Here is a 25582-nt window from a genome sequence, read left to right as displayed (position 1 = left end):
ATTTTTGCACTGTCACCAGACATAATAAGTACAGAAAATGCTACTAATAAGCAGCCAGACAGCTAGTTTTTCCCACCGCATGCATTTACTAAGTTTCTCTACATTTAGATTTTCAGCATTCAGCAGATGCCTTTATCCAAAGCAACTTTACAACTAAGACTATACATTTTACATAAGGGGGGAATTTGTATGTTCTCCCTGTGTCTGTTTGGGTTTCCTCCGGAAACCGGTTTTCTTCCTTCTTTCCACAGTCCAAAAACATGCAGTCAGGTTAATTGGAGACACTGAATTGCTCTATAGGTGAATGGGTGTGTGTATGTGTGTGTACACTGATCAGCCATAACATTAAAACCACCTCCTTGTTCCTACACTCACTGTCCATTTAATCAGCTCCACTTACCCTAAAGAAGCACTTTGTAGTTCTACAATTACTGACTGTAGTCAATCTGTTTCTCTACATACTTTTTTAACCTGCTTTCACCCTGTTCTTTAATGGTCAGGACCCCCACAGAGCAGGTATTATTTAGATGGTGGATCATTCTCAGCACTGCAGTGACACTGACATGATGGTGGTGTGTTAGTGTGTGTTGTGCTGGTATGAGTGGATCAGACACAGCAGCACTGCTGGAGTTTTTAAATACCGTGTCCAATCACTGTCCACTCTATTAGACACTCCTACCTAGTTGGTCCAGCTTGTAGACGTAAAGTCAGAGATGATCGCTCATCTATTGCTGCTGTTCGAGTTGGTCATCTTCTAGACCTTCATCAGTGGTCACAGGACGATGCCCACAAGGGGCTGTTGGACTATTCTCAGTCCAGCAGGTACAGTGAGGTGTTTAAAATTTTATCCATTCATACCAGCACACTACACACTAACACACCACCACCATGTCAGTGTCACTGCAGTGCTGAGAATGATCCGCATGAAAGGTGGCTAACAAAGCATGCAGAGAAACAGATGGACTACAGTCAGTAATTGTAGAACTACAAAGTGCTTCTATATGGTAAGTGGAGCTGATAAAATGGACAAAGCTGGGCCTGGAATTGGATAAGCGAGTGAGTGAGGATTAAGGGCCTTGTTTGATAGCCCAACAGTGGCAGGCTGGCAGATGTGGTGCTTGAACCAGTGACCTTCTGATTACTAGTCCTTTAACCGCTGAGCTACACCTGCCCCCAGACATGCTGTGAGGTGACAGTGCTAGCCACTGAGCCACTGTGTCAGTACTGTGCCAGTCTCTAACTAGTCCAGTAAAGCCACACAAGCTGTTTAATCATTTCTCAATCATTAAGCATTGTTTATGCTATTTTAATTGATAATCATGTTAGGATTTATAGAGAAATGCTGCTCCAAACCTAAAAAATATGAGTTGTTGGTAACATTTTGGATTGTTTAAATGTACCATGTTGCAACTAGCACAAAGCACTTCAGTATAGCCATCCTTCTTTTTACCTTAGACCCACCTTGAGTGCTTGTTGCCAGAAAGCTCAACATCTGTTTAATCTTCTGTTTATACATATTATAATATTCTGTTTAATATGACCAGAACAAGGTTAGCAAACTCCAGGTGCTTCTGTTTGCTTCCGCCACAATTGCCCCCTTCCTGAGAGATTTGGCAGCAGCTGCCACTGCGAGCAGACAGAACATTATGACCACCTCCTTAATATTGTGATGGTCTCCCTTTTGCTGCCAGAACAGCTCTGCAACTGTGATGCACCGTGTATTCTGACACCTTTCTATCAGAACCAGCATTAACCTCTTCAGCAATTTGAGCTACAGTAGCTCGTTTGTTGAATCGGACCGCACGGGCCAGTCTTCAGTGAACCTTGGCCGCCCATGACTCTGTCGCCGGTTTACCACTGTTTCTTCCTTGGACTACTTTTGATAGATACTGACCACTGCAGACCAGAAACACCCCACAAGAGCTGCAGTTTTGGAGATGCTCTGACCCAGTCGTCTAGCCATCACAATTTGGCCCTCGCTCAAATCCTTACACTCACCCATTTTTCCTGCTTCTAACACATCAACTTTGAGGATAAAATGTTCACTTGCTGTCTGATATATCCCACGCACTAACAGGTGCCGTAATGAAGAGATAATCAGTGGTCATAAGGTTATGTCTTGTCGGTGTATCTACTACTGAAGAAGTACCGAAAAGGTACTGGAGATTACTGTGGAAGGTAGAGGACTGGAACGAGTATATAGACGTATCCTTGTTATATTTGCGAAGTAGAGAATCAAAGAACTTGATTGGCAATGGACATGGCAGTGATTGTGATTGTCAAATTGACACGAATATAAAAAAACAAGTTAATTAGCACTATCACCGAGCCGTGATTAATGAATGCATTGGTCTGGGCAGCCACATACACGTTCAGGCTTTTAAAAACAAGTGCATCAGAAAACTTCTGAAAATCTCATAGAGGAAGATGATGACCACAGGTTTACGAGATGGTCAGAACAGAAAAAGAACTACTGAACCACATTAAGTCCCAAAAGTTACATTACTTTGCGCATGCGATGAGGCATCCACATGGCATGACATTGAAGGCAGTGTTATAACAGTTGTTCAGACTTGTGAAAGGACTAGGAGGACTGAGAATTATCTGGACTGACCACATCACAACATGGATTGCATTAACAGGGGCTGCTACAAGCGACATGAAACAGGGCATTAGAAAAAGCTGACCCTTCTGGGCAGCCAAAGCAGTGGCGGCATAGTGACATGATGAACATAAGGTATTAGTAAATAGCGAGCAACTGTGAAACTTTGACCTTTTAGTTATTTAAATAGGTCATTTTAAGGTTAGACAATGTAGTCTACATTGTCTTATTGTAATAACATAGATTTACATTGTCATTGATATAACTGAGTTATGCACGTTGCACAAGTGCACATAATTCGTGTCATACCTTCCTATACTGCTCTTACCTTTAATATTAGTGGTTCATGAGCACGGACTAAAGTAAGGTGTCCAGCAACCTCACACCCTGGTTAATGCCGGGTGCTACTGCCTTCTTTTCCTCACAGATTTTTAAAGAGATGCCAGTTCCTGCAGAAGGACGGTCCAGCTCACAGGTGAATGTGAACAGAAGGAAGAGTACAGAGAGCAAGGCCCCGTCCTGCAGTGAGAGACCTCTCACACTCTTCCCCACACCCACACACTCTGAAAAAGAACAAGGTGAGCCTAAGTTAACTTGTATATTGATCATTTATATATTGTTTTGTCCATCCCCTGTATATATTGTTAATTTATATACACCGATCAGCCATAACATTAAAACCCCCTCCTTGTTTCTACCCTCACTGTCCATTTTTTCAGCGCCACTTACCATATAGGAGCACTTTGTAGTTCTACAATTACTGACTGTAGTCCGTCTGTTTCTTTGCATGCTTTGTTAGCCCACTTTCATGCTGTTCTTCAATGGTCAGGACTCTCCCAGGACCACTACAGAGCAGGTATTATTTGGGTGGTGGATCATTCTCAGCACTTCAGTGACACTGACATGGTGGTGGTGTGTTAGTGTGTGTTGTGCTGGTATGAGTGGATAAGACACATCAATGCTGATGGAGTTTAAACACCTCGCTGTACCTGCTGGACTGAGAATAGTCCACCAACCAAAAACATCCGGCCAACAGCACCCTGTGGGCAGCGTCCTGTGACCGCTGATGAAGGTCTAGAAGATGACCAACTCAAACAGCAGCAATAGATGAGCGATCGTCTCTGACCAACTAGGTAGGCGTGTCTAATAGAGTGGACAGTGAGTGGACACAGTATTTCAAAACTACAGCAGCATTGCTGTGTCTGATCCACTGATATCAACACAATACACACTAACACACCACCACCATGTCAGTGTCACTGCAGTGCTGAGAATGATCACCCACTTAAATAATACCTGCTCTGTAGTGGTCCTGATCATTTAAGAACAGGGTGAAAGCAGGCTAAAATAGTATGCAGAGAAACAGATGGACTACAGTCAGTAATTGTAGAACAACAAAGTGCTCCTATATGGTAAGTGGAGCTGATAAAATGGACAGTGAGTGTAAAAACAAGGAGGTGGTTTTAATGTATGGCTGATCGGTGTAATGTTTTGTCCATCCCCTAAATATACAGTAAAGTAAATTCTATAACAAACCATGCTAAACCTCACTTACCAGCTAATAAGCTTTCATTCATTAATAAAACCAAATTGATTTTTTACTGATGGTTTATTATTCAGCAGCGGTGGTGGACAGAAGGAATAGCGTGCCCTTGAACTCCACTTCTGAATCACAGTCAGCTCATTCTTCACTGAACTGTAACAGCACTCAGAAATGGAGCAGGTTTAATAACCTGAGCGGTGGAGATGGAGAGCAGGACAGTCCTGTTCAGAAACGACAGAGCCGGGTCAATGCAGTGTAAGTACATATGCACAAACACAGGTACACAAACAGTAAGTGCTATATCATGCTGCTGCTATTATTTTATTGTTATTTTTTATTTTCTAAGAGGATTGTTATTATTAATCTAGTAATTGGGTTATTTACACTTATCACATACTTGGTGGGCAGCACTGTCTCCTCACAGTCTGTGTCTGTGTGGGTTTCCCCCTGGTGCTCTGGTTTTATCTATCTATCTATCTATCTATCTATCTATCTATCTATCTATCTATCTATCTATCTATCTATCTATCTATCTATCTATCTATCTATCTATCTATCTATCTATCTATCTATCCATCCATCCATCCATCCATCCATCCATCCATCCATCCATCTAGTCTGTCTGTCTGTCTGTCTGTCTGTCTGTCTGTGTCTGTCTGTCTGTCTGTCTGTCTGTCTGTCTGTCTGTCTGTCTGTCTATCTATATCTATCTATCTATCTATCTATCTATCTATCTATCTATCTATCTATCTATCTAATCTAGGGATCTAATCTATCGAGCAATTCTTTTTAGACAATCTCGTAAGTGGTTTGAGCCTTCCTTCAGTAAAACGAGTAAGCACCCTCAGATCACCAAGCTGCCATCAAATTTCCCAGTGAGAGTGAGTCACTTTGGCTTGAAGGACTAGGTGTTGGGCCAAAATGAAAATTAGATTCGTCAGAAGAGATGACCTTACTCTAGTTCTCTACAGTCCACTCCTTATGGTCTTCTGCAAACCTCAGCTTTGCTTTTCTTTGCTTTAAATTGATAAAGGACTTTTTTTTGTAGCTTTGGATGACTTCAGGCCACCCCCTCCTGTTTCTACCCTTCTTTGCCATGCACTTTATTCTAGCTGCTGTTTGCCATTGTCTTAATGTCACCCTAGACATGTTGAGTTATCTGTTGTCCTGGTCAGTGGGGAGGCATTTTTGCCATCTGCCTGTGGGTTGCTTTGTTCGTCTCCAATGTCTGCTACATGACTTTGTAGGACGGAGGCGACCTAACACTTGCTGCATCACTCTGCCAGAAGAGCCAGAATGGAACCCCTGTTTTCCTCATTTAAAATCTTTCTTTTCAGCAGAACCTTTGAGGTAGTTGTAGCACTCTTTAAGCCTCCAAGTTGGTCGTGTTGCAAGGGGATAGTGATGACCACAGCATTGGTTTTTATCATTTTTATTCATTTTTTTCCATTTTCCCCAATTTTCCTCCCAGTTTAGTTGTATCCAATTACCCTAATGCATCATGTCCCTCTCTACTGATGCTGATCCCTACTTCTGATTGCTGAGCGAGACCGACTGCATCTTTTCACCTGCACGAGGCGAGTTCCTATGCGGATCAGCTTTGTGTACGGAGAGCCACACCCTGTCCACATTATTCCTCGACTCTGTGCAGGCGCCATCAACCAGCCAGCAGAGGTCGTAATTGCACCAGTTATGAGGTCCCTCTCTGGCTTCCCGCCCCGTATGAACAACAGGCCAATCGTTGTTCATATAGCTGCCCAGCCCAGCCGGATAAAATTAAAAAACTTGATTATTTAATCAGTACATCATTAAGAAGAATGGGGTGCGCTTGTGTTAGAATTGAACACACACTAGAATTTTATGTCTATTCAAACCTGCAACACATTCCAAAAGAAGTTGGGACAGTAAAGCATTTACCACTTTGTAATGTTGCCATTCCTTTTCACCACACTTAAAAGATGTTTTGGCATCAAGGATACCAAGTGATTTAGTGTTTCAGTTTTTAATTTGTCCCATTCAGTTTCAAAATTCTCCACACATTCTCTATTGGGGACAGGTCAGGACTGCAGGCAGGCCAGTCCAGTACCCGTACCGTCTTCTTCCGCAGCCCTGCCTTTGTAATATGTGCAGCATGTGGTTTTGCATCGTCTTGTTGAAAAATGCATGGACGTCCCTGGAAAAGATGACCTCTTGAAGGCTCAATGTACTTTTCTGCATGAATGTTACCATCACAGAAGTGTAAATAACCTTTGCCAAGGGCACTGACACTGCCCCATACCATGACAGACCCTGGCTTTTGGACTTGTTGCTGATAACAGTCTGGATGGTCCTTTTCGTCTTTGGTCCGGAGCACACAGTTTCCATTTTTTCTAAAAAAAAAGACCTGGAATGCAGATTTATCTGACCACAATACACGTTTCCACTGTGTGATGGTCCATCCTAGATGCCTTAGAGCCCAGAGAAGTGGACGCCGCTTCTGGACATGGTTAACATAAGGCTTCTTTTTTGCACAGTAAAGATTTAAGTGGCATTTGTGCATGTAACTCTGTATTGTAGTGCTTGACGAAGGTTTGCCAAAGTAATCCCTCACCCATGTGATTATATCAGCTATTGTTGAGTGGCGGTTCTTGATGCAGTGCCGTCTGAGGGATTAAAGATCACAGGTGTTCAGCTTAAGCTTGCACTCTTGGCCTTTACGCACTGACATTCCTCCTGATTACTTGAATCGTTTAATGATATTATGCACTGTAGAGGGAGAAACATGCAAATCCCTTCCAATCTTTCTTTGAGGTACATTGTTTTTAAACATTTTAATCATTTAAAATGCATTTGTTGACAAACTGGAGATCCTCTGATCATCTTTGCTCATCAAAGACTCAGCCTTTCCTGGATGCTGCTTTTGTACCAAACCATGATTACAATCACCTGTTGACATCACCTGTTGACATCACATTATTATTTAGTTTTTTCACCTCATTACTAGCCCTAAATTGCCATCGTCCCAGCTTTTTTTTGGAATGTGTTGCAGACCTGAAATGCAGGAATGGAGATATATTAATAAATGAAATGAAGTTGAGCAGACAATTAAATGTAGGGAACACTGCATTCTAATTTTATCAGCATTTCCCATACTGTCCCAACTTTTTCTGATTTCTGTATGATGTAAACCAGTTAATCCATAATAATTTTTTTCTAACAATTTGTACACTTAATTGTTACAGTTTTACAGAGTTTTTTTTGCCCTATATTAGAGTTTGTTACATTTCTATCTTGCTCTCTCACTCTCTCCCTCCTTTTTTCCTCCTGAGGTTGGTAATGGATTTTTGAATTAATACGGCTGCACCGTTGTGAGCACTCTTAATTTTCAGCCATTAGTGAAGGGGATGGACATGTTTTCACTGCGTCCTTTATTTGAGAGATAGGGAGAGCATTCGGTAAACAGGCAAACAGAAACATTTAGTGCATTAAAATTGATAATCACTGAATTTGGACAAAAATGATGTTTTGCCCTTTTTAGGAGTGTGCAGAACAAGCACAGTTGCCTAGAGACAGCAGTCAGGTCAGTTTGTGTCATTGCACGTGAACACAATATTAAAACGGAAATGAGGGAGATTTGTTTTAATTCATAATGAGTCTGTGTACATCTCTACTGGGAAATCCTGCAATATATCCCACCTTGTATTAACATGCAGAAGGTGAACTGGCTGTTTATACTGTCCGAAGGTGTAACTGTGACACTGTGTGTTGCCTAATGAGGGTTGATGCCCTGTCCAGGGTGTCTGCTTTGCTCTCGATGCCGTCCATGCTGCAGCTCTGACCAAATTAAAGTGTTTTTGTTGATGATGATAATAATAATAATAATAATACAAGACCTTTTTGTCCCTGGTTTAAAAACTAGGGTGACTGTTATTTAACACTGCTAGTTCAGTGGGATTGTTCATTTAACCACTGTTCATTTAACGACCTCCAGGAGAGGTCGTAATTATGCCAATTATGAGCAACCCTGGTCCGGCGTTCCCACCCTGTGAACAACAGCCAATCGTTGTTCATGTAGCCGCCCGGCCCGGCCGGATGGCAGAGCTGAGATTCGATACGATGTATTCCTAACCCAGCTCTGGTGTGCTAGTGTATTTTACCACTGTGCTACCTGAGTGGCACCTTCAATCGTCTTTTAAAGACACAGAGAAACTCAACTGTTGTTATGATGGCGCTGAACAGGTATTGGGTTTTCTTCCTGACACACAGACATTTTAGCCCTCACAGTGAAGGGCAAAGTGTCAGTGAGTAAATCGCTTTATACAAGTATTTTATTTCAGTACCTTACAGTAGAGTCAGTCCTTGTGCTTGTACATTGTCCTACAGGAGGGGAAATTGCAGTTGCAACACAACACTGGACTTTTTTTTATTAATTTCCTGTGATATTTTTTTCTTTGACACATACATTGATTTAGCCATGCCTGGCTCCAGGGGGCAATTCTAGATCCCCTCACATTTTTTTCTACCACCAAGCACTTGCAAACACTCATATTTCACTTTATTAAAAAGCATGCTGTGTAAAATAAGACTGATGAGGAGTTGTAACCTGCTCTACAATCAGCAGGATGTGTAAGAAAATTTTAATTAGATTAGATTAGATTCAACTTTATTGTCATTACACATGTACAAGTACAAGGCAACGAAATGCAGTTTAGCATCTAACCAGAAGTGCAATAAGCAGAAAGTGCAGGATATACAGTATTTATGTACTTCTGGACATGGTTAACATAAGGCTTTTTTTTTGCACAGTAAAGTTTTAAGTGGTATTTGAGCATGTAACTCTGTTTTGTAGTGCTTGACAAAGGTTTGCCAAAGTAATCCCTCACCCATGTGGTTATATCAGCTATTGTTGAGTGGTGGTTCTTGATGCAGTGCCGTCTGAGGGATCAAAGATCACGGGTGTTCAGCTTAAGCATGCGCCCTTGGTCTTTACACACTGAAATTCCTCCCGATTCCTTGAATCATTCAATGATATGTTTATGTCTTTTATATGACTGTAGAGGGAGAAACATGCAAATCCCTTCCAATCTTTCTTTGAGGTACATTGTTTTTAAACATTTCAATCTTTGCATTTGTTGACAAACTGGAGATCCTCTGATTATCTTTGCTCATCAAAGACTCAGCCTTTCCTGGATGCTGCTTTGTACCAAACCATGATTACAATCACCTGTTTAAAATCACATAATTATTTAGTTTTTTCACCTTATTACTAGCTCTAAATTGCCCCCGCCCAACTTTTTTTGGAATGTGATGCAGGCCTGAAAGGTAGGAATGGAGGTATATTAACGAATTAAATGAAGTTGCACAGACAAAACAAGAAATATCTTGGGTTCATCCTATCTGCAATGAAATAAAAGTCAAAGTAAACGTAAGGAACACTGCATTATTATTGTATTTGCATTTTCCATACTGTCCCAACTTTTTCTGATTTGGGGTTGTAAAATCAGGTTCTGGAATAAAGTGATATGCCTAGGCAAACGTACTGTATTATTAAATGCAAAGAAATGAAAATAGCACAGGTTATTCTTTTGTATGTATTATTTTAGATGGTTTAGACATATTTAGACACATTGGTTCTATCAATACAATGAAAATAAATGTAAAAAAAAATCCAGTTTGTCAATTTACCATTGTGTATTAATTAAACAAATCATATATTCTTTTTTAGCCCAGACCTAAAAAGATATATAAATAACTGTATTTTATAAGTATTGAAACGTTCTTTGGCAGCATTAGCTTGTCCTGTAGTTGCTGTTTAGACTTGCCAAATGCTTAAGAGGAATTTTAAGACCCTAACATATCACATTCATTGCCTGTTTTACCACCACTTTATTCTGATCAGGGTCGTGGTGGGTCTGATTTATTGGTTGAAAGGCAGGAAACACCCCGAACAGGCTGTCTTTCATAGGGCAGACACACAGACACACATTCACACCATGGGCAATTTTTAATAGGCAGTTTTAGCCAGGTTGTCACTGTTGAGCCCTTGAGCAAGGCTGTTAACCCTCAATTGCTTAGACTGTATGCTGTCACAGTACTGTAAGTCGCTTTGGATAAAAGCGTCTGCTAAATGCTGAAAATGTAAGTGTAATAGCTTTAGTTGACCTGACTGTATGTCTTTGGACTCGTGCCTTCACTGGCTTGCCTTCTTCCCATAGTGCATCCTGGTGCCATGTGTTCCCCAGGTAAGTGACGCACACGCACCCGGCCATCCATGTGATGTAAAAGACAACATGATTCATCAGACCAAGTCACCTTCTTCCATTGCTCTGTGGTCCAGTTCCAATGCTCACATGCCCATCATTGGCGCTTTCAGTGGTGGACAGGGGTCAGCATGGGCACCCTGACTGGTCTGCTGCTATCCAGCCCCATACACAACAAACTGTGATGCACTGTGTATTCGGACACCTTTCTATCAGAACCAGCATTAACTTCTTCAGCAATTTGAGCTACAGTTGCCCGTCTGTCCAGCCTTCGCTCCCCGCGAGCATCAGTGAGCCATGACCCTGTCACTGATTTACCACTGTTCCTTCCTTGGACCACTTTTGATAGATACTGACCACTGCAGACCAGGAACACCCCACAAGAGCTGCAGTTTTGGAGATGCTCTGACCAGTCGTCTAACCATCACAATCTGGCCCTTGTCAAACTCGCTCAAATCCTCATGCTCGCCCATTTTTCCTGCTTCTAACACATCAACGTTGAGGATAAAATGTTCACTTGCTGCCTAATATATCCCACCCACTAACAGGTGCCGTGATGAAGAGATAATCAGTGTTATTCACTTCACCTGTCAGTGGTCATAATATTATGGCTGATTGGTGTATGTAGCCTTTTTATAATTTACGCAAACATTTAATTCTTCTGTAAAGGGTCCCTAGAAATTTCTTTTGGATTATGTAAATGAGCAGACTTTGTCTGTCTACTTACGGGACAAGGCACCTTAGAACCTTTTTTTTACTTATTTTATCATTCAAAACACTAGACATTTCTTTTATAATCATTATTAAGTACTAAGGTATTAAATTAAGTATTTAATATAGAAATCCACACGATTTGCAAACTTTTTCTTGCAACTAAACATTAACATTCACACAGTAACTACTTGTTTAAATCACTTATTATGTAAATATTACTCATTACTAGTCCCTAAAGGCACGGCAAGTTTTGCCTCTTCAACGTAAACAAGATGTTTTCAGTTTAGCACCTGCTGTGAGTTTTGGCTGCTCAGCATGATATCGAGTGCATTAAAAGCTCAAGGACAGATTAACTGTGCCACCCCTATTAATCCTGCCAGGTCTAATATCACCAAAAAGCCTGTCATGGCCCAGCTGCCTATAAATTTAGCAATGGGACTGATTGATTAGCCAAGATATCATGCGGTCCGTTGAATTACTGCAACTTTGGCAGTGCATAAATTGAGTAAAGAGTGAGAGTCTGTTGCTAAGGAAAGTGCTAGAGGGCAAAAGGTAGGTGTTAGAAATCGCCCGTACTAACACGGTAGATTTCACATTATTACATGTGGACAAAATCGATTGCACAGTGATTGCTCTAATCATTATAGTTAAGTTTAGAAGAAATACACAATAATTACTTCTTATGTTCTATTTTTCATTTTTATGTATATTAAATGTTATAAAAAATTTTAAATAGTTGAATACAGAACTCATTGTTAAGCATGTGAGCCAGAGCTATAAATTACCAATTGCTTTATCTCATCACCATGTGAGGTTAGGTCATTGCGATGGCAAACACCCAGCGGATGATCATCAGTTTGATCATATGCCTGTGGTATTGCTGGATGCGACAATGATTGTCATTGTGTCCGCAACCTTGGAATGGGCATCATCGTCACTGCAGTGTTTTTTTTTTTTTTAGCTGGGTAAAAGAACCCACAGTGAAGACTAAAATCTCACATTAGGTTTAATCGTCCGTGTAAACATAACACTCTGTGTGCTTTCTTTTTTAAATCACATTAATTCATGTTAAACACTTTCTGTATTTCTTATTTGCATGTCATAATAATGTCTTAATAAAGAACCTTTCAATAGTCACTACACAAAAATAAGGGGTGGTTTTAAACTAACCATGTCTTAATTAGTGGCATTCTTGCATTTAGTACATTGTATAACCTATCTCTGCCAGCATAGCAGCACTGGCTGTGTCCGAAATCGCATACTTAAACAGTACGTACTAGATTCGAGGCAGTGCGCACTGCTCGGCCGGCTCTTTCAGTATGCAAATGTCCAGTATGCACGCAATCTCCTTTAGCTTACCTTTACCTTTTCGGCATTTAGCAGACACCTTTAATCAAAGCGACTTACATTATTGTGACGGTATACAGTCTAAGCAACCTTCTGATTACTAGTCTAGTACCTTAACCACTAGGCTACAATGTCCCCAGCAATCTCAGACGTACTAAGTCCGCCATCTTACCAAAGTCACGTGATGCATGACGTCAAATCGCCACATATGCTATACAAAGACCATTTAATTTAATTAAGAGTCAAAATATAACTTTTTTTTTTATCTAAGAATACGGTATTTGTAACAAGGACTCAAATAAGTTGATTGTCAAAGCAGGTTTATTAGAAGAGTCAGGCAAACAATCCAAAACACAATCCAAAACTCGAGGTCAAATCTCAAACAGGGTCGATCAATCTACAAACAGGCTGTGGTAAACAAGACACAAAAACAAAGAGTCGAAAATGCAAAGTCGGGGGTGTGATCAAAGAAATCGGTTCAAAGAAACGTTCAGTACTGGCTACGGATAACACTGATACTTCACACTGGTCTGTGGAAACAAAAAGGCGTAAGTACCTGAACGAAAACAAGGCACAGGCGAAACTCATTAACGTAATGGGGAGAACTGAAAAAGGGTGCAAAGATTTCAACCTAAACAGGTGGAAAACACAAAACAGGACAGAGACCAGCGCGGGGTATTAACACTAATTAGCCATAACAGTTTAGGATCTTTTTATGATCTTTCTCATATTCCATACAACTGAACAACCACTTTTTTTTTCCTCTTTTACAGTCAAAATCCAAAGAGCCGTGCTAGCAGTATATCAACAAGGTAAGGTGTGAGAAGTAAAGGCTAACCTATATATATATATATTTATACAACAGTTAGTTCCGACCTTACAATCTGATTGGTTGAGAAGCATTCTAACCGTGCTGATTTTCACACCACAACTGTATTACTCCGCTGACACGCGCGTTGCCAGTAACGACAAGCTTCATGCACAAAATCTGCCGGGTGATAACATATACAAATAACGCAATAACTAATTAAAATAAATAACTAAATTCTTTTAATTCTTATTTAATTTTATTTTTAGCTTTTTCTCCTAGCGTTACTTTGTAGTGTTAAACTATATGCCTTTTTTAGCCTACTGTGTTAAAGCAGGGTAGGGAATTTTTACCGTTGCATAGCAGCAACTCATATAAAACCAAATTTGAAAATTATAAGCCCAAGCCCAAACAAATACAAAAGGTCCATGGTGCTTCCACCACCATGCTTTACTATTTAATGCCACATGGTTCAGCGCTGGATGACACTTTTGGGCAAATAGTTATTTTACAGTTATTTTGCTTAATCTGTATGCCAATCAAAGGTTTTGTATTCCTTTATGATTGGCTAAAATTCAGTGCACTGCTGGTGAATGTGCTTCAATTTAGTGCAATTAACAAAAGCCAAGTGAAGCCTTTTTATCAGCTTTAATGTGACCACTCACTCCAAGCCGTGTGTGTGTGTGTGACAGTCCGGCTTCACCCAGTCCCACCTCTCCACGCTCTCCTTCCTGGCCTATGTTCTCTGCTCCCTCAAGCCCTCAGACTGCCTCCTGCACCTCCAGCGATACCTCTCCACTCAGGTGTGTATCTTTACAGAGCTTTGCATACTTATTCACTTATTCTTTGCCGGTAACTGTGTCATTCTAATACTGGGAGCAAGGTGGGAATTTTTACATTTTTCATTGATGTAGCATATGAATTATGAGGTGCAATATGAGGCGGTCCTAGCAATCATACGGCATCATAATTATGTTGGGTAACATACTTTTCTGTGGCGTAGTGTGCTGACAATGTTTGATCTATGTGTTACGCGTTGAGTGCATTTTGTGAGAGTGTGCTTCTCTACACATGTGATCATCTCTCTGTAGTCTGTGCTGCATCTCAAAAGAACAAGGCAGTAAAGTATTATGCTTTTGATAGTTTGTCTATGTACAGTTTAATTCTTTCTTTATAAACTCAGCAAACTCTAAAGACGCTCGGTTACACTAGCAATTGATTACACAAAAAGGGAGTTTGGAAAACTCCCAATTGATTCTATTACCGTACAGGCAGGGTGTGTCAAAACACGGATGAGTATTTACGTATTTGTTAAGGTAGGCTGTGCTGTGTATTGTAGCTTCCAATGATTGGATCGCTTAAGAGTGTTAATTTAATGACTGCTGTGAAATGTGGCACTTCTGTTTAAAAATCTGTGAAATCTGTGATTTTTTTAAATCAAGGTCCATGGAATTAGCGTATTGCTGCCACACAGATAAAAAAAAGCTGTCAGTATGTCGTTATAACGAGAAAAGGATGTTATAACGAGAAAGTATGTTGTTAAAACGAGAAAGTATGTCATTATAACGAGAAAGTATGTCGTTATAACGAGAAAGTATGTCGTTATAACGAGAAAAGGATGTCGTTATAACGAGAAAGGATGTCGTTATAACGAGAAAGTATGTCGTTATAACGAGAAAAGGATGTCGTTATAACGAGAAAGGATGTCGTTATAACGAGAAAGGATGTCGTTATAACGAGAAAAGTTCATTACCTCAGATGCTGCATAGCTGATGGAAGCGTATCTGCTGATGGAGAGACAGTTTGCACACATGCATGATGCTGTAGCTTGTGTAACCTTGCAGCTTGCCGTGCCGATCAAGATTCTCCTTTAGGAGCAACAATGTCTAAACTTAGTTTAATATTCAACATGTGTCTGACATTCGGCATTCAGATCTAAATAAGTGCTTCAAAACACACATAAGACCTTCTTATTTTAAGATTTCTTACACAAATAAAAATAGTCAACATACTACAAAAACAATTTTATGTTAATTTTAAGATTACGTTTATTTACCTAAAGAAAGGTTATAATGAAACCGTTTATCAAGCTCCCACTTTGTCTAACGAGTTAGGGACCGTCATAAAACTAACTGAGAAACGTAGGAGACATTTACTCTGCACTTATCCAGACAAATAAATCCATTTAAATCTTGTATGATTTGTATTTTTTGAAATATAATTTGTATATTTGAAATATAAATTTAATTTGGATTTATTGATCTTTATTGAAATGTAATGTAAAATAAATACTATGGTATTTTAAAAAATAAGGTTTGTGTAGTAGGTGAGAAACATTGATGTGTTTGTGTAAAAATTGTTTGACATTAATTCATCAAATCATACAAGATTTAAATTGATTTATTTGTCTGGATAAGTGCAGAGTAAATGTCTCCTATGTTTCTCAGTTAGTTTTATGACGGTCCCTAACTCGTTAGACAAAGTGGGAGCTTAATAAACGGTTTCATTCATCTTGAGGTAAATAGACGTAATCTTAAAATTAACATAAAATTGTTTTTGTAGTATGTTGACTATTTTTATTTGTGTAAGAAATCTTAAAATAAGAAGGTCTTATGTGTTTTTTGAAGCACTTATTTAGATCGGAATGCCGAATGTCAGACACATGTTGAATATTAAACTAAGTTTAGACATTGTTGATCCTAAAGGAGAATCTTGATCGGCACGGCAAGCTGCAAGGTTACACAAGCTACAGCATCATGCATGTGTGCAAGCTGTCTCTCCATCAGCAGATACGCTTCCATCAGCTATGCAGCATTTAATGTAATGAACTTTTCTCGTTATAATGACATCCTTTTCTCGTTATAACGACATCATTTTCTGGTTATAACATCATCCTTTTCTCGTTATAACGACATCCTTTTCTCGTTATAACGACATCCTTTTCTCGTTATAACGACATCCTTTTCTCGTTATAACGACATCTTTTCTCTTTATAACGACATACTTTCTCGTTATAATGACATACTTGCTCGTTATAACAACATCCTTTTCTCGTCATAACTATGGAGCTCAAACGCTGCCATAAGTATTTGAATCTGAATTTTATACATTTGAAATATTTCAATCTGAATTTTATAAATTTGAAATATTTAATGGCGTAATTTATAAATTTGAATTTTAACAATGCTTTTTTTGTGATTTGAACTTGTGAGGTGGTGAAATTTGCTGTTGAAAAAATTTCATTTCAAAATTACAACTTACAATTTTCAGATTTTAAAAATTCAGATAAAAAAAATTCAGATCTCTCAGATTCAAATCTCAGAAATACGAATTTAAGCTTGAGGTGAAACATCCGGGTTTCCCAGGAAAAGTAAACTTTCCAGAGCGATCGAACGCAGCATTTAACCAATCACAGCGCTGCCTCACCTGCGTTCATGTCTGTGGAGGAGAAATGAATCCCAATGAGGTAAGTGCATCCAAAGTGTCAACCTCAACTGACCAGATGAGTCGAACCAGGTGTGTTAGGTAAATGAGGTAAAGACTGAACTCTGAAGTGCTATACGGCACACCAGGAAAGAAGTTTCACAACATTTCTGAACTCCCCGTTTTAATATGTGCAAGCAACGGAATATCCATGCCTTCCTAAACTCAGACCAGCTCATGCCAAGCAAAACTCTTAGCTAACCACTACCAACAAGCTAGCTAACGCTAACTAACCTTACCCCGCGCGTTATCACGCCACCAGCGTTACATAACGCAAAATATAAAACTTGCCGTAAAGCACGTTGAGTATTTACCAGAACTATAAATAATTAGCTGACTGTGTGGATCTGAAGAACTTTGGATGCACTTTCCTCATTGGGATTTATTTCTCCTCCACAGACATGAACGCAGGTGAGGCAGCGCTGTGATTGGTTAAATGCTGCGTTCGATCGCTCTGGAAAGTTTACTTTTCCTGGGAAACCCGGATGTTTCACCTCAAGCTTGAATTCGTATTTCTGAGATTTGAATCTGAGAGATCTGAATTTTTTTTATCTGAATTTTTAAAATCTGAAAATTGCAAGTTGTAATTTTGAAATGAAAATTTTTCAACAGCAAATTTCACCACCTCACAAGTTCAAATCACAAAAAAAGCATTGTTAAAATTCAAATTTATAAATTACGCCATTAAATATTTCAAATTTATAAAATTCAGATTGAAATATTTCAAATTTATAAATTACGCCATTAAATATTTCAAATTTATAAAATTCAGATTCAGATACTTATGGCAGCGTTTGAGCTCCATACATAACGACATACTGACGGTATTTTTTTTTTATCTGTGTGGCAGCAATACGCTTCCGTACTTATGCACATAGACTTAAAAGAAGAAAACTACAAAATTGAAACTCTATTACAGAAAATACTAAAGTATTTATTAGCTGACATTGGAAAGGATTATGGTACAGTTATTTTAGATTTATTTTTTTATTTTGGTGCCAAAAGGATACTTAAAATATTGATTCTTGACACATGTTAAACTACACCAATCAGGCATACCATTATGACCACCTTCCTTCCTTTTGCTGCCAAAACAGCCCTGACCTGTCGAGGCATGGACTCCACTAGACCCCTGAAGGTGTGCTGTGGTAACAGGCACCAAGATGTTAGCAGCAGATCCTTTAACTCCTGTAAGTTGCGAGGTGGAGCCTCCATGGATCGGCACCCTGACTGGTCTGTGGCTATGCAGCCTCATACGCAACAAACTGCGATGCACTGTGTATTCTGATATTTTTATATCAGAACCAGCATTAACTTCTTTAGCAATTTGAGCTACAGTACAATGAGCCTTGGCCCCCCATGACCCTGTCACCGGTTTACCACTGTTCCTTCCTTGGACCACTTTTGATAGATACTGACCTCTGCAGACCGGGAACACCCCACAAGAGCTGCAGTTTTGGAGATGCTCTGACCCAGTCGTCTAGCCATCAAAATTTGGCCCTTGTCAAACTCACTCAAATCCTTATGCTCGTCCATTTTTCCTGTTCTAACACATCAACTTTGAGGATAAAAAGTTCACTTGCTGCCTAATATATCCCACCCACTAACAGGTGCCGTGATGAAGAGATAATCAGTGTTATTCACTTCACCTGTCATAATGTTATGCCTGGTCGGTGTACATCTAAACATGTTAATATTTAGATGCAACCTGATTTAGGTAACCTTCATATTTTACAAGGTGCTTAAAGAAAACCCACACAGAAATGTGGAGAATATCCAAAATTCCCTACAGACAGTGACTACAGAACATTGTATTTTGAAACCATTATTGCCAATTGTCACAGGTAGGATTTCAAAAAAGCATGATTTGGCCAAGTGTATATGGTCACATGACTATTAGCGTTTTGGACATCCTATTCCAAAGCCATTGTTATTAATGTATAGTTGCTGGTATAACAGCCTTCACTCTTCTACAAAGGCTTTCCAGAAGATTTATAGTGTTTGTGGAAAAGTGTGCTCACTTTTCCAATAAATGAGAAGGCCTAGATCCCATTTAAGATTCTGATTCATCCTAAAGGCTTTTAACGGGGTTAAGGTCAGGGCTCTGTGCAGGCCACTGGAGTTTCTCCACACTCAGCAGGTCATATCCAGTACATAATCTGTTTTGAATAGCTGATAAGTAGATTAAATTCACATTAAATTCAAATGCTGATTAAATAATTAGTAAAGGTAAAACTTTTATAACCTTTAAAATCCAAAATTCAAGAAAAAAACTTATTAAGGCGACTCAGGTGGGGCAGCGGTAAAATACGCTAGCACACCAGAGCTGAGATTTCGAATGCATCATATCGAATCTCAGCTCTGCCATCCGGCTGGGCTGGGCGGCTATATGAACAACTTTTGGCTGTTGTTAATCCAGGGAGGGAGCCGGTGCTGGCTGATCGATGGCGTCTGCACAGAGTAGAGGAATAATGCGATCAGGGTGTGGCTCTCCGTGCACAAGGCTGATCCGCATATGAACTCGCCTTGCGCAGGTGAAAAGTTGCAGTCGGCTACTGTTCATGTGTCGGAGGGGACGTGTACCAGTTCGCTCTCCTCAATCGGGGCGGGTGTCAGCACCAGTAGAGAGGAAGCATAATGCAATTGGAAAAAAATTGGACGGGCTAAAAATCGGGAGAAAAATGCATAAAAAATTTAATAAATAAATAAATAAATAAAAGCATTTTCAGTAGCAGTTGCTGACTTTTGGCCCCCACTGTATATTTAAACAGCCACAAACAATATATCAAAGGTTAAAGGTTAATATTCCTTACTGTCTGTTAGAAATGTGGTATGTTCACATCATGCTTCTGTTAATTGGTTTCCTTTCCACCTCCCAAAAACAAGCAAAACAGGGATTGGCTAGTCTACATTGCTCCTAGGTGTGAATCAGTCTTGTCCTTTTATGGGTTGATGCCTTTATGATGTTTTCTCGACCTGTCCAGGTAGACTCTGGATTCACTGCGACCCTATCACAATAAAATGGTTATTGAAAATATTTAATACATTTTGTAAGCACATACTGGTCACATTTTCTGAATCATTTTTTCCCGGAAAATGGTTGGAAAATGTGAATGTGGTTTAAAGTTTGACCCTAATTTCCCTTTGTTCTCTCCGATCTTAGCCCGCCTCTGCGGAAAGCCCGTGCACTGTACGCTTGTAAAGCCGAGCATGACTCTGAGCTCTCCTTCGCCGCAGGGACTATATTTGAAAACGGTAAGTTCCTTTTGAGCAATAGCTGCAAGAGTGACTCAGACCGCCTCTCATTTAAAACTGCAGGCTGCCGGAGTTGATTCGATTTGCTAAGGGCCTAATACTCCATCATAAAAGCCTCCTTGTTGTTATCCATCACAGCTAGTATGTCCTCCCATACCCTTTGTACCGACGGTGTCTTTTAAACTTAACAAGGTTATATACTCTCTCTCGTTCACTTCCGCACATTTTAAGGTGTTAGAACTTTGACATGAAATAATTTGCACAATATATCGTGACACTTTATCATTCTTCTTGGCAAAATTGCTCAAGGTTTGTAAGATTTGATAAAGACCATTGGTGAACAGAGATGAAGAAAATTGGTGAACACTTTAGAACCACTCCAGAGTAGCTTTGGTAGTGTGCTTAGAGTGTTACCCATTTAAATGGTGTCTCCAACACAGTCTTCAATGTCTTGCAAGATGATTCCTGATTACATTCACAAAACATGGTGCTGCCACTACAACAGATATATACCCGTTTGACAAGGGCCAAATTGTGATGGCTAGATGACTGGGTCAGAGCATCTCCAAAACTGCAGCTCTTGTGAGGTGTTCCCGGTCTGCAGTGGTCAGAATCAATCAAAAGTGGTCCAAGGAATGGACAAGGGTAAACGGCGACAGGGTCATGGGTGGTCAAGGCTCATTGATGCACGTGGGGAGCGAAGGCTCGTCCGTGTGGTCCAAACCAACAGACGAGCTACTGTAGCTCAAATTGCTGAAGAAGTTAATGCTGGTTCTGATAGAAAGGTGTCAGAATACACAGTGCATCACAGTTTGTTGTGTATGGGGCTGCATAGCCGCAGACCAGTCAGGGTGCCCATGCTGACCCCTGTCCACCGCCAAAAGCACCAACAACGGGCACGTGAGCATCAGAACTGGACCACTGAGCAATGGAAGAAGGTGGCCTGGTCTGATGAATCAAGTTTTGTTTTACATCATGTGGATGGCCGGGTGCGTGTGCGTCACTTAACTGGGCAGAACATGGCACCAGGATGCACTGTGGGAAGAAGGAAAGCCGGCAGAGGCAGTGTGATGTTTTGGGCAATGTTCTGCTGGGAAACCTTGGGTCTTGCAAATCCATGTGGATGTTACTTTGACACGTACCACCTACCTAAGCATTGTTGCAGACCATGTACACCCTTTCATGGTAACGGTATTCCCTGATGGCTGTGGCCTCTTTCAGCAGGATGATGCGCCCTGCCACAAAGCAAAAATGGTTCAGAAACGGTTTGAGGAACAAGTCCGATCCATGGAGGCCCCACCTCACAACTTACAGGAGTTCAAGGATCTGCTGTTCAGATACCACAGCAAACCTTCAGGGGTCTAGTGGAGTCCATTCCTTGACGGGTCAGCTATACTTTTGGTGTATTCATTAGTTCAGTACATTAACTACAATATTACCAGTCATACTATGAGAATACATATACAAGTCATATACAATTGAACGTTTGCAAATAACTTTTTAAAATATATCTTTCTGTTGTTTATTTAATAATGAACTACCAGTTTAGTAAAGCACAAAGGTAACACACACTTTCACTTGACTGACTTAGCATGTTTACATGCTTTAGTAATGAGAGTATTTAACTGTAAGCTATTTGTGTTACAGTGTTTACATCCTACATTATTCTCTGCTTTTTTCCAAAATAAAATCATTACCGGAGGTTCCACAGAGGGAGGCATTTTTGACACAGTCTGTTTGTTCCAGCTGTCTGAGTGTGACCTGGAGCTTAATTAACATTGTTATAGGATTCACTCGGTTCTCAGTGGGAATTGAAATCTATGCTATTCTACACACGAACTAAAAGGATGGTGAACCAAATCTGGCACTTAACAGAAGTCGTCTGATTAAAAAATAGGCTTTTATCAATGAATGAACACAAAGTCTGTAAAATTAAATCATAGTTTGCCTTTTAAAATGGAATTCATCAAGCAGTAACAGCCAAATTACTGTACTCTAATTACTCTGTGCCAAGTCTTAGTGTAGCACCCAGTGGGCAGCGTCCTGTGACCACTGATGAAGGTCTAGAAGATGACCAACTCAAACAGCTGCAATAGATGAGCGATCGTCTCTGACTTTACATCTACAAGGTGGACCAACTCGGTAGGAGTGTCTAATAGAGTGGACAGTGAGTGGACACGGTATTTAAAGACTCCAGCAGCGCTGCTGTGTCTGATCCACTCATACCAGCACAACACACTCTAACACACCACCACCATGTCAGTGTCACTGCAGTGCTGAGTGATCCACTACCTAAATAATACCTACACTGTGGGGGTCCTGACCATTGAAGAACAGGGTGAAAGCAGGCTAAAAGAGTATGTAGAGAAACAGATGGACTACAGTCAGTAATTGTACTACAAAGTGCTTCTATATGGTAAGTGGAGCTGATAAAATGGACAGTGAGTGTAGAAACCATGAGGTGGTTTTAATGTTATGGCTGATCAGTGTAAATACTCCATATTAACATTTGGGGATGAATTGATTTACAGTCATTTTATTGTGTAGCCCGTTTAAATAATAGCAGCAACAAAAACTCTTCTTTTAAGCCTGGAAAAAATCAGCTAGAAAAGGAAGACAGTTGAAGCAGATGGATTAATGGTCCTTGATTTATATCAAGAACACAATGCTTAACTCAGACGGTAATAAAAGTGTAGGTGATTTATTAGAAATTATATAATGACATTTATATGATGTTATAATGTGTATTTTTAGGTATAACTGTATACTGATCATGGCCACATGTAGCTATGTGTCAGGCTCTGTCACCAGCTGGTGAGAAGATGAATGACTTATATGTGCCTGAGGGGATGTGTACAAGTCCGCAATCCTCATCCAGCATTGATGCCAAGCATGGGGCAGAGATTGCCTATGTGATGGGGGAACTGGACACTGGAAAAAAGAAACAAGTTCTTGAATTTAGTATTTTATGTTTAACAGTTTTAACAAGATAGAACTTTAATGTGTCATATATACTGAAAGATTTTACTCTATTTCACAGCAGAACAGGCTGGTGAACACAGTAAATTGCTCGCGTTCTCAATACACACATAATGTACACTGATCAGCCATAACATTAAAACCACCTTGTTGTTTCTACACTCACTGTCCATTTTATCAGCTCCACTGACTGTAGTCCATCTGTTTCTCTACCTTTGCTTCTTTTTTTAGCCTGCTTTTACCCTGTTCTTCAGTGGTCAGGACCACCACAGGACCACTACAGAGCAGGTATTATTTAGGTGGTGGATTATTCTCTGCCCTGCAGTGACACTGTGTTGTGCTGGTATGAGTGAATCAGACTAAATACCGTGTCCACTCACTGTCCACTCTATTAGACACTCCTACCTAGTTGGTTCACCTTGTAGATGTAAAGTCAGAGGCGATCGCTCATCTATTGCTGCTGTTTGAGTTGGTCATCTTCTAGACCTTCATCAGTGGTCACAGGACGCTGCCCACGGGGCACTGTTGGCTGGATATATTTTTGGTTGGTGGACTATTCTCAGTCCAGCAGTGACAGTGAGGTGTTTAAAAACTCCATCAGCGCTGCTGTCTTATCCACTTATACCAGCACAACACACACTAACACACCACCACCATGTCAGTGCAGTGTTGAGAATGATCCACCGCCTAAATAATACCTGCTCTGTGGTGGTCCTGACCACTGAAGAACAGGGTAAAAGCAGGCTAAAAAAAGAAGCAAAAGTAGAGAAACAGATGGACTACAGTCAGTAACTGTAGAACTACAAAGTGCTTCTATATGGTAAGTCGATAAAATGGACAATGTGTGTAGAAACAAGGAGGTGGTTTTAAAGTTATGGCTGATCGGTGTATATTCGTATTGAAAATGATAAAATTGTGATTCTTTACTCATCAGTCTACAAATCTGATTTCCAGAAAAATGCAGTGAAAACAAATTAGTAATTTGTTAATTTAATCAAACCTTTATTTAACTGACCAATGCACAAAGAGATTATTTTTAATGTTTTTATTGACCAGTTGTAATTTGATTTTGGAAAGACACAGACTTGAGTCTATAAGGACCCACAGTTTAAACCGCCCAGGACCTGCCTGCATCTTTTCGATCAAATTCTGGCAAGGCTATAATCAGGGCAAGGATATAAAACAACATCTAAGGCTTTGAGTGGTTCCAGGTACCTTGAAAATTCCTAGAGTAACAAAACAAAGGAAAAAACCCCAATGAACTCTGAAGAAGCTACAACAGTACTGTGCAGAGATGAAAAGACCTGTTAGACAGACAGCCATCTTTGCAGCAATCCATTAATCAGGGTTTTCTTACAGAGTGGCAAGATGGATGCCACTTTTGAGTTAAAAGCAATGACATACTGCTCAGAGTTTGCTAAAATGCATGTAGAGGACTCATGAAGGATAAGATTCTCTGGTTTGATGAAACCAAAACATACTGTAGCTCTTGACAGAATAGCGGACAGTAGTACGGCACATAGTGGTAAAGGCAGCAACATGCTATGGGGGTGCTTACTTAGTGGCAGGGATAGGAAGACTGACTGAACCAAAGCATACAGCCAAAACAACACTGGAAAGGCTTTGGGGCGAGTTAAGTTTCTGAATGTACTTTAGTGGTCCAGCAAAAAGAACAGACTTTAATCCAGTGAGACATCTGAGGGGATACATAAAGCTGGCAGTTCATAGATGCTCAGCATTCAATCTGACAGTGTCTAAGAGACGTAGCCAAAAAGAGTTGTAAGTGCTACCAAAGGGGCTTCTGCAAAGTATTGAATATAGGGGTCTGAATACTTTTATAACATGTAATATGTATGTGTATATATATATATATATACAGTGTATCACAAAAGTGAGTACACCCCTCACATTTCTGCAAATATTTGATTATATCTTTTCATGGGACAACACTATAGAAATAAAACTTGGATATAACTTAGAGTAGTCAGTGTACAACTTGTATAGCAGTGTAGATTTACTGTCTTCTGAAAATAACTCAACACACAGCCATTAATGTCTAAATGGCTGGCAACATAAGTGAGTACACCCCACAGTGAACATGTCCAAATTGTGCCCAAAGTGTCAATATTTTGTGTGACCACCATTATTATCCAGCACTGCCTTAACCCTCCTGGGCATGGAATTCACCAATGCTGCACAGGTTGCTACTGGAATCCTCTTCCACTCCTCCATGATGACATCACGGAGCTGGTGGATGTTAGACACCTTGAACTCCTCCACCTTCCACTTGAGGATGCGCCACAGGTGCTCAATTGGGTTTAGTCCATCACCTTTACCTTCAGCTTCCTCAGCAAGGCAGTTGTCATCTTGGAGGTTGTGTTTGGGGTCGTTATCCTGTTGGAAAACTGCCATGAGGCCCAGTTTTCGAAGGGAGGGGATCATGCTCTGTTTCAGAATGTCACAGTACATGTTGGAATTCATGTTTCCCTCAATGAACTGCAGCTCCCCAGTGCCAGCAACACTCATGCAGCCCAAGACCATGATGCTACCACCACCATGCTTGACTGTAGGCAAGATACAGTTGTCTTGGTACTTCTCACCAGGGCGCCGCC

General features: G+C 40.2%; 1 protein-coding gene across 6 annotated transcripts in view; it reads left to right on the top strand.

Moving 5' to 3' along the window:
• The window catches only part of LOC134330970 (rho GTPase-activating protein 26-like), a 166944-nt gene that overhangs the window by 137267 nt on the left and 4095 nt on the right, over positions 1 to 25582 (top strand). For 3 of the 6 annotated variants that reach the window (XM_063012291.1, XM_063012290.1, XM_063012287.1), the window contains 5 exons: positions 3030 to 3180; positions 4223 to 4400; positions 13219 to 13257; positions 13946 to 14056; positions 19900 to 19991. In XM_063012291.1, coding sequence (XP_062868361.1) covers positions 3030 to 3180; positions 4223 to 4400; positions 13219 to 13257; positions 13946 to 14056; positions 19900 to 19991 — 571 coding nt within the window. Of the gene's footprint in view, positions 1 to 3029; positions 3181 to 4222; positions 4401 to 13218; positions 13258 to 13945; positions 14057 to 19899; positions 19992 to 25582 lie in introns of those variants that run through there. The other 3 variants (XM_063012288.1, XM_063012289.1, XM_063012292.1) reach the window with 3 other exon arrangements.

Source organism: Trichomycterus rosablanca, chromosome 16 (genome assembly GCF_030014385.1).
Source record: "Trichomycterus rosablanca isolate fTriRos1 chromosome 16, fTriRos1.hap1, whole genome shotgun sequence".
Lineage (NCBI taxonomy): Eukaryota > Metazoa > Chordata > Actinopteri > Siluriformes > Trichomycteridae > Trichomycterus > Trichomycterus rosablanca.
Note: the sequence above shows the minus strand (reverse complement) of the source record. Positions and strands in the feature narration are given on the sequence as shown.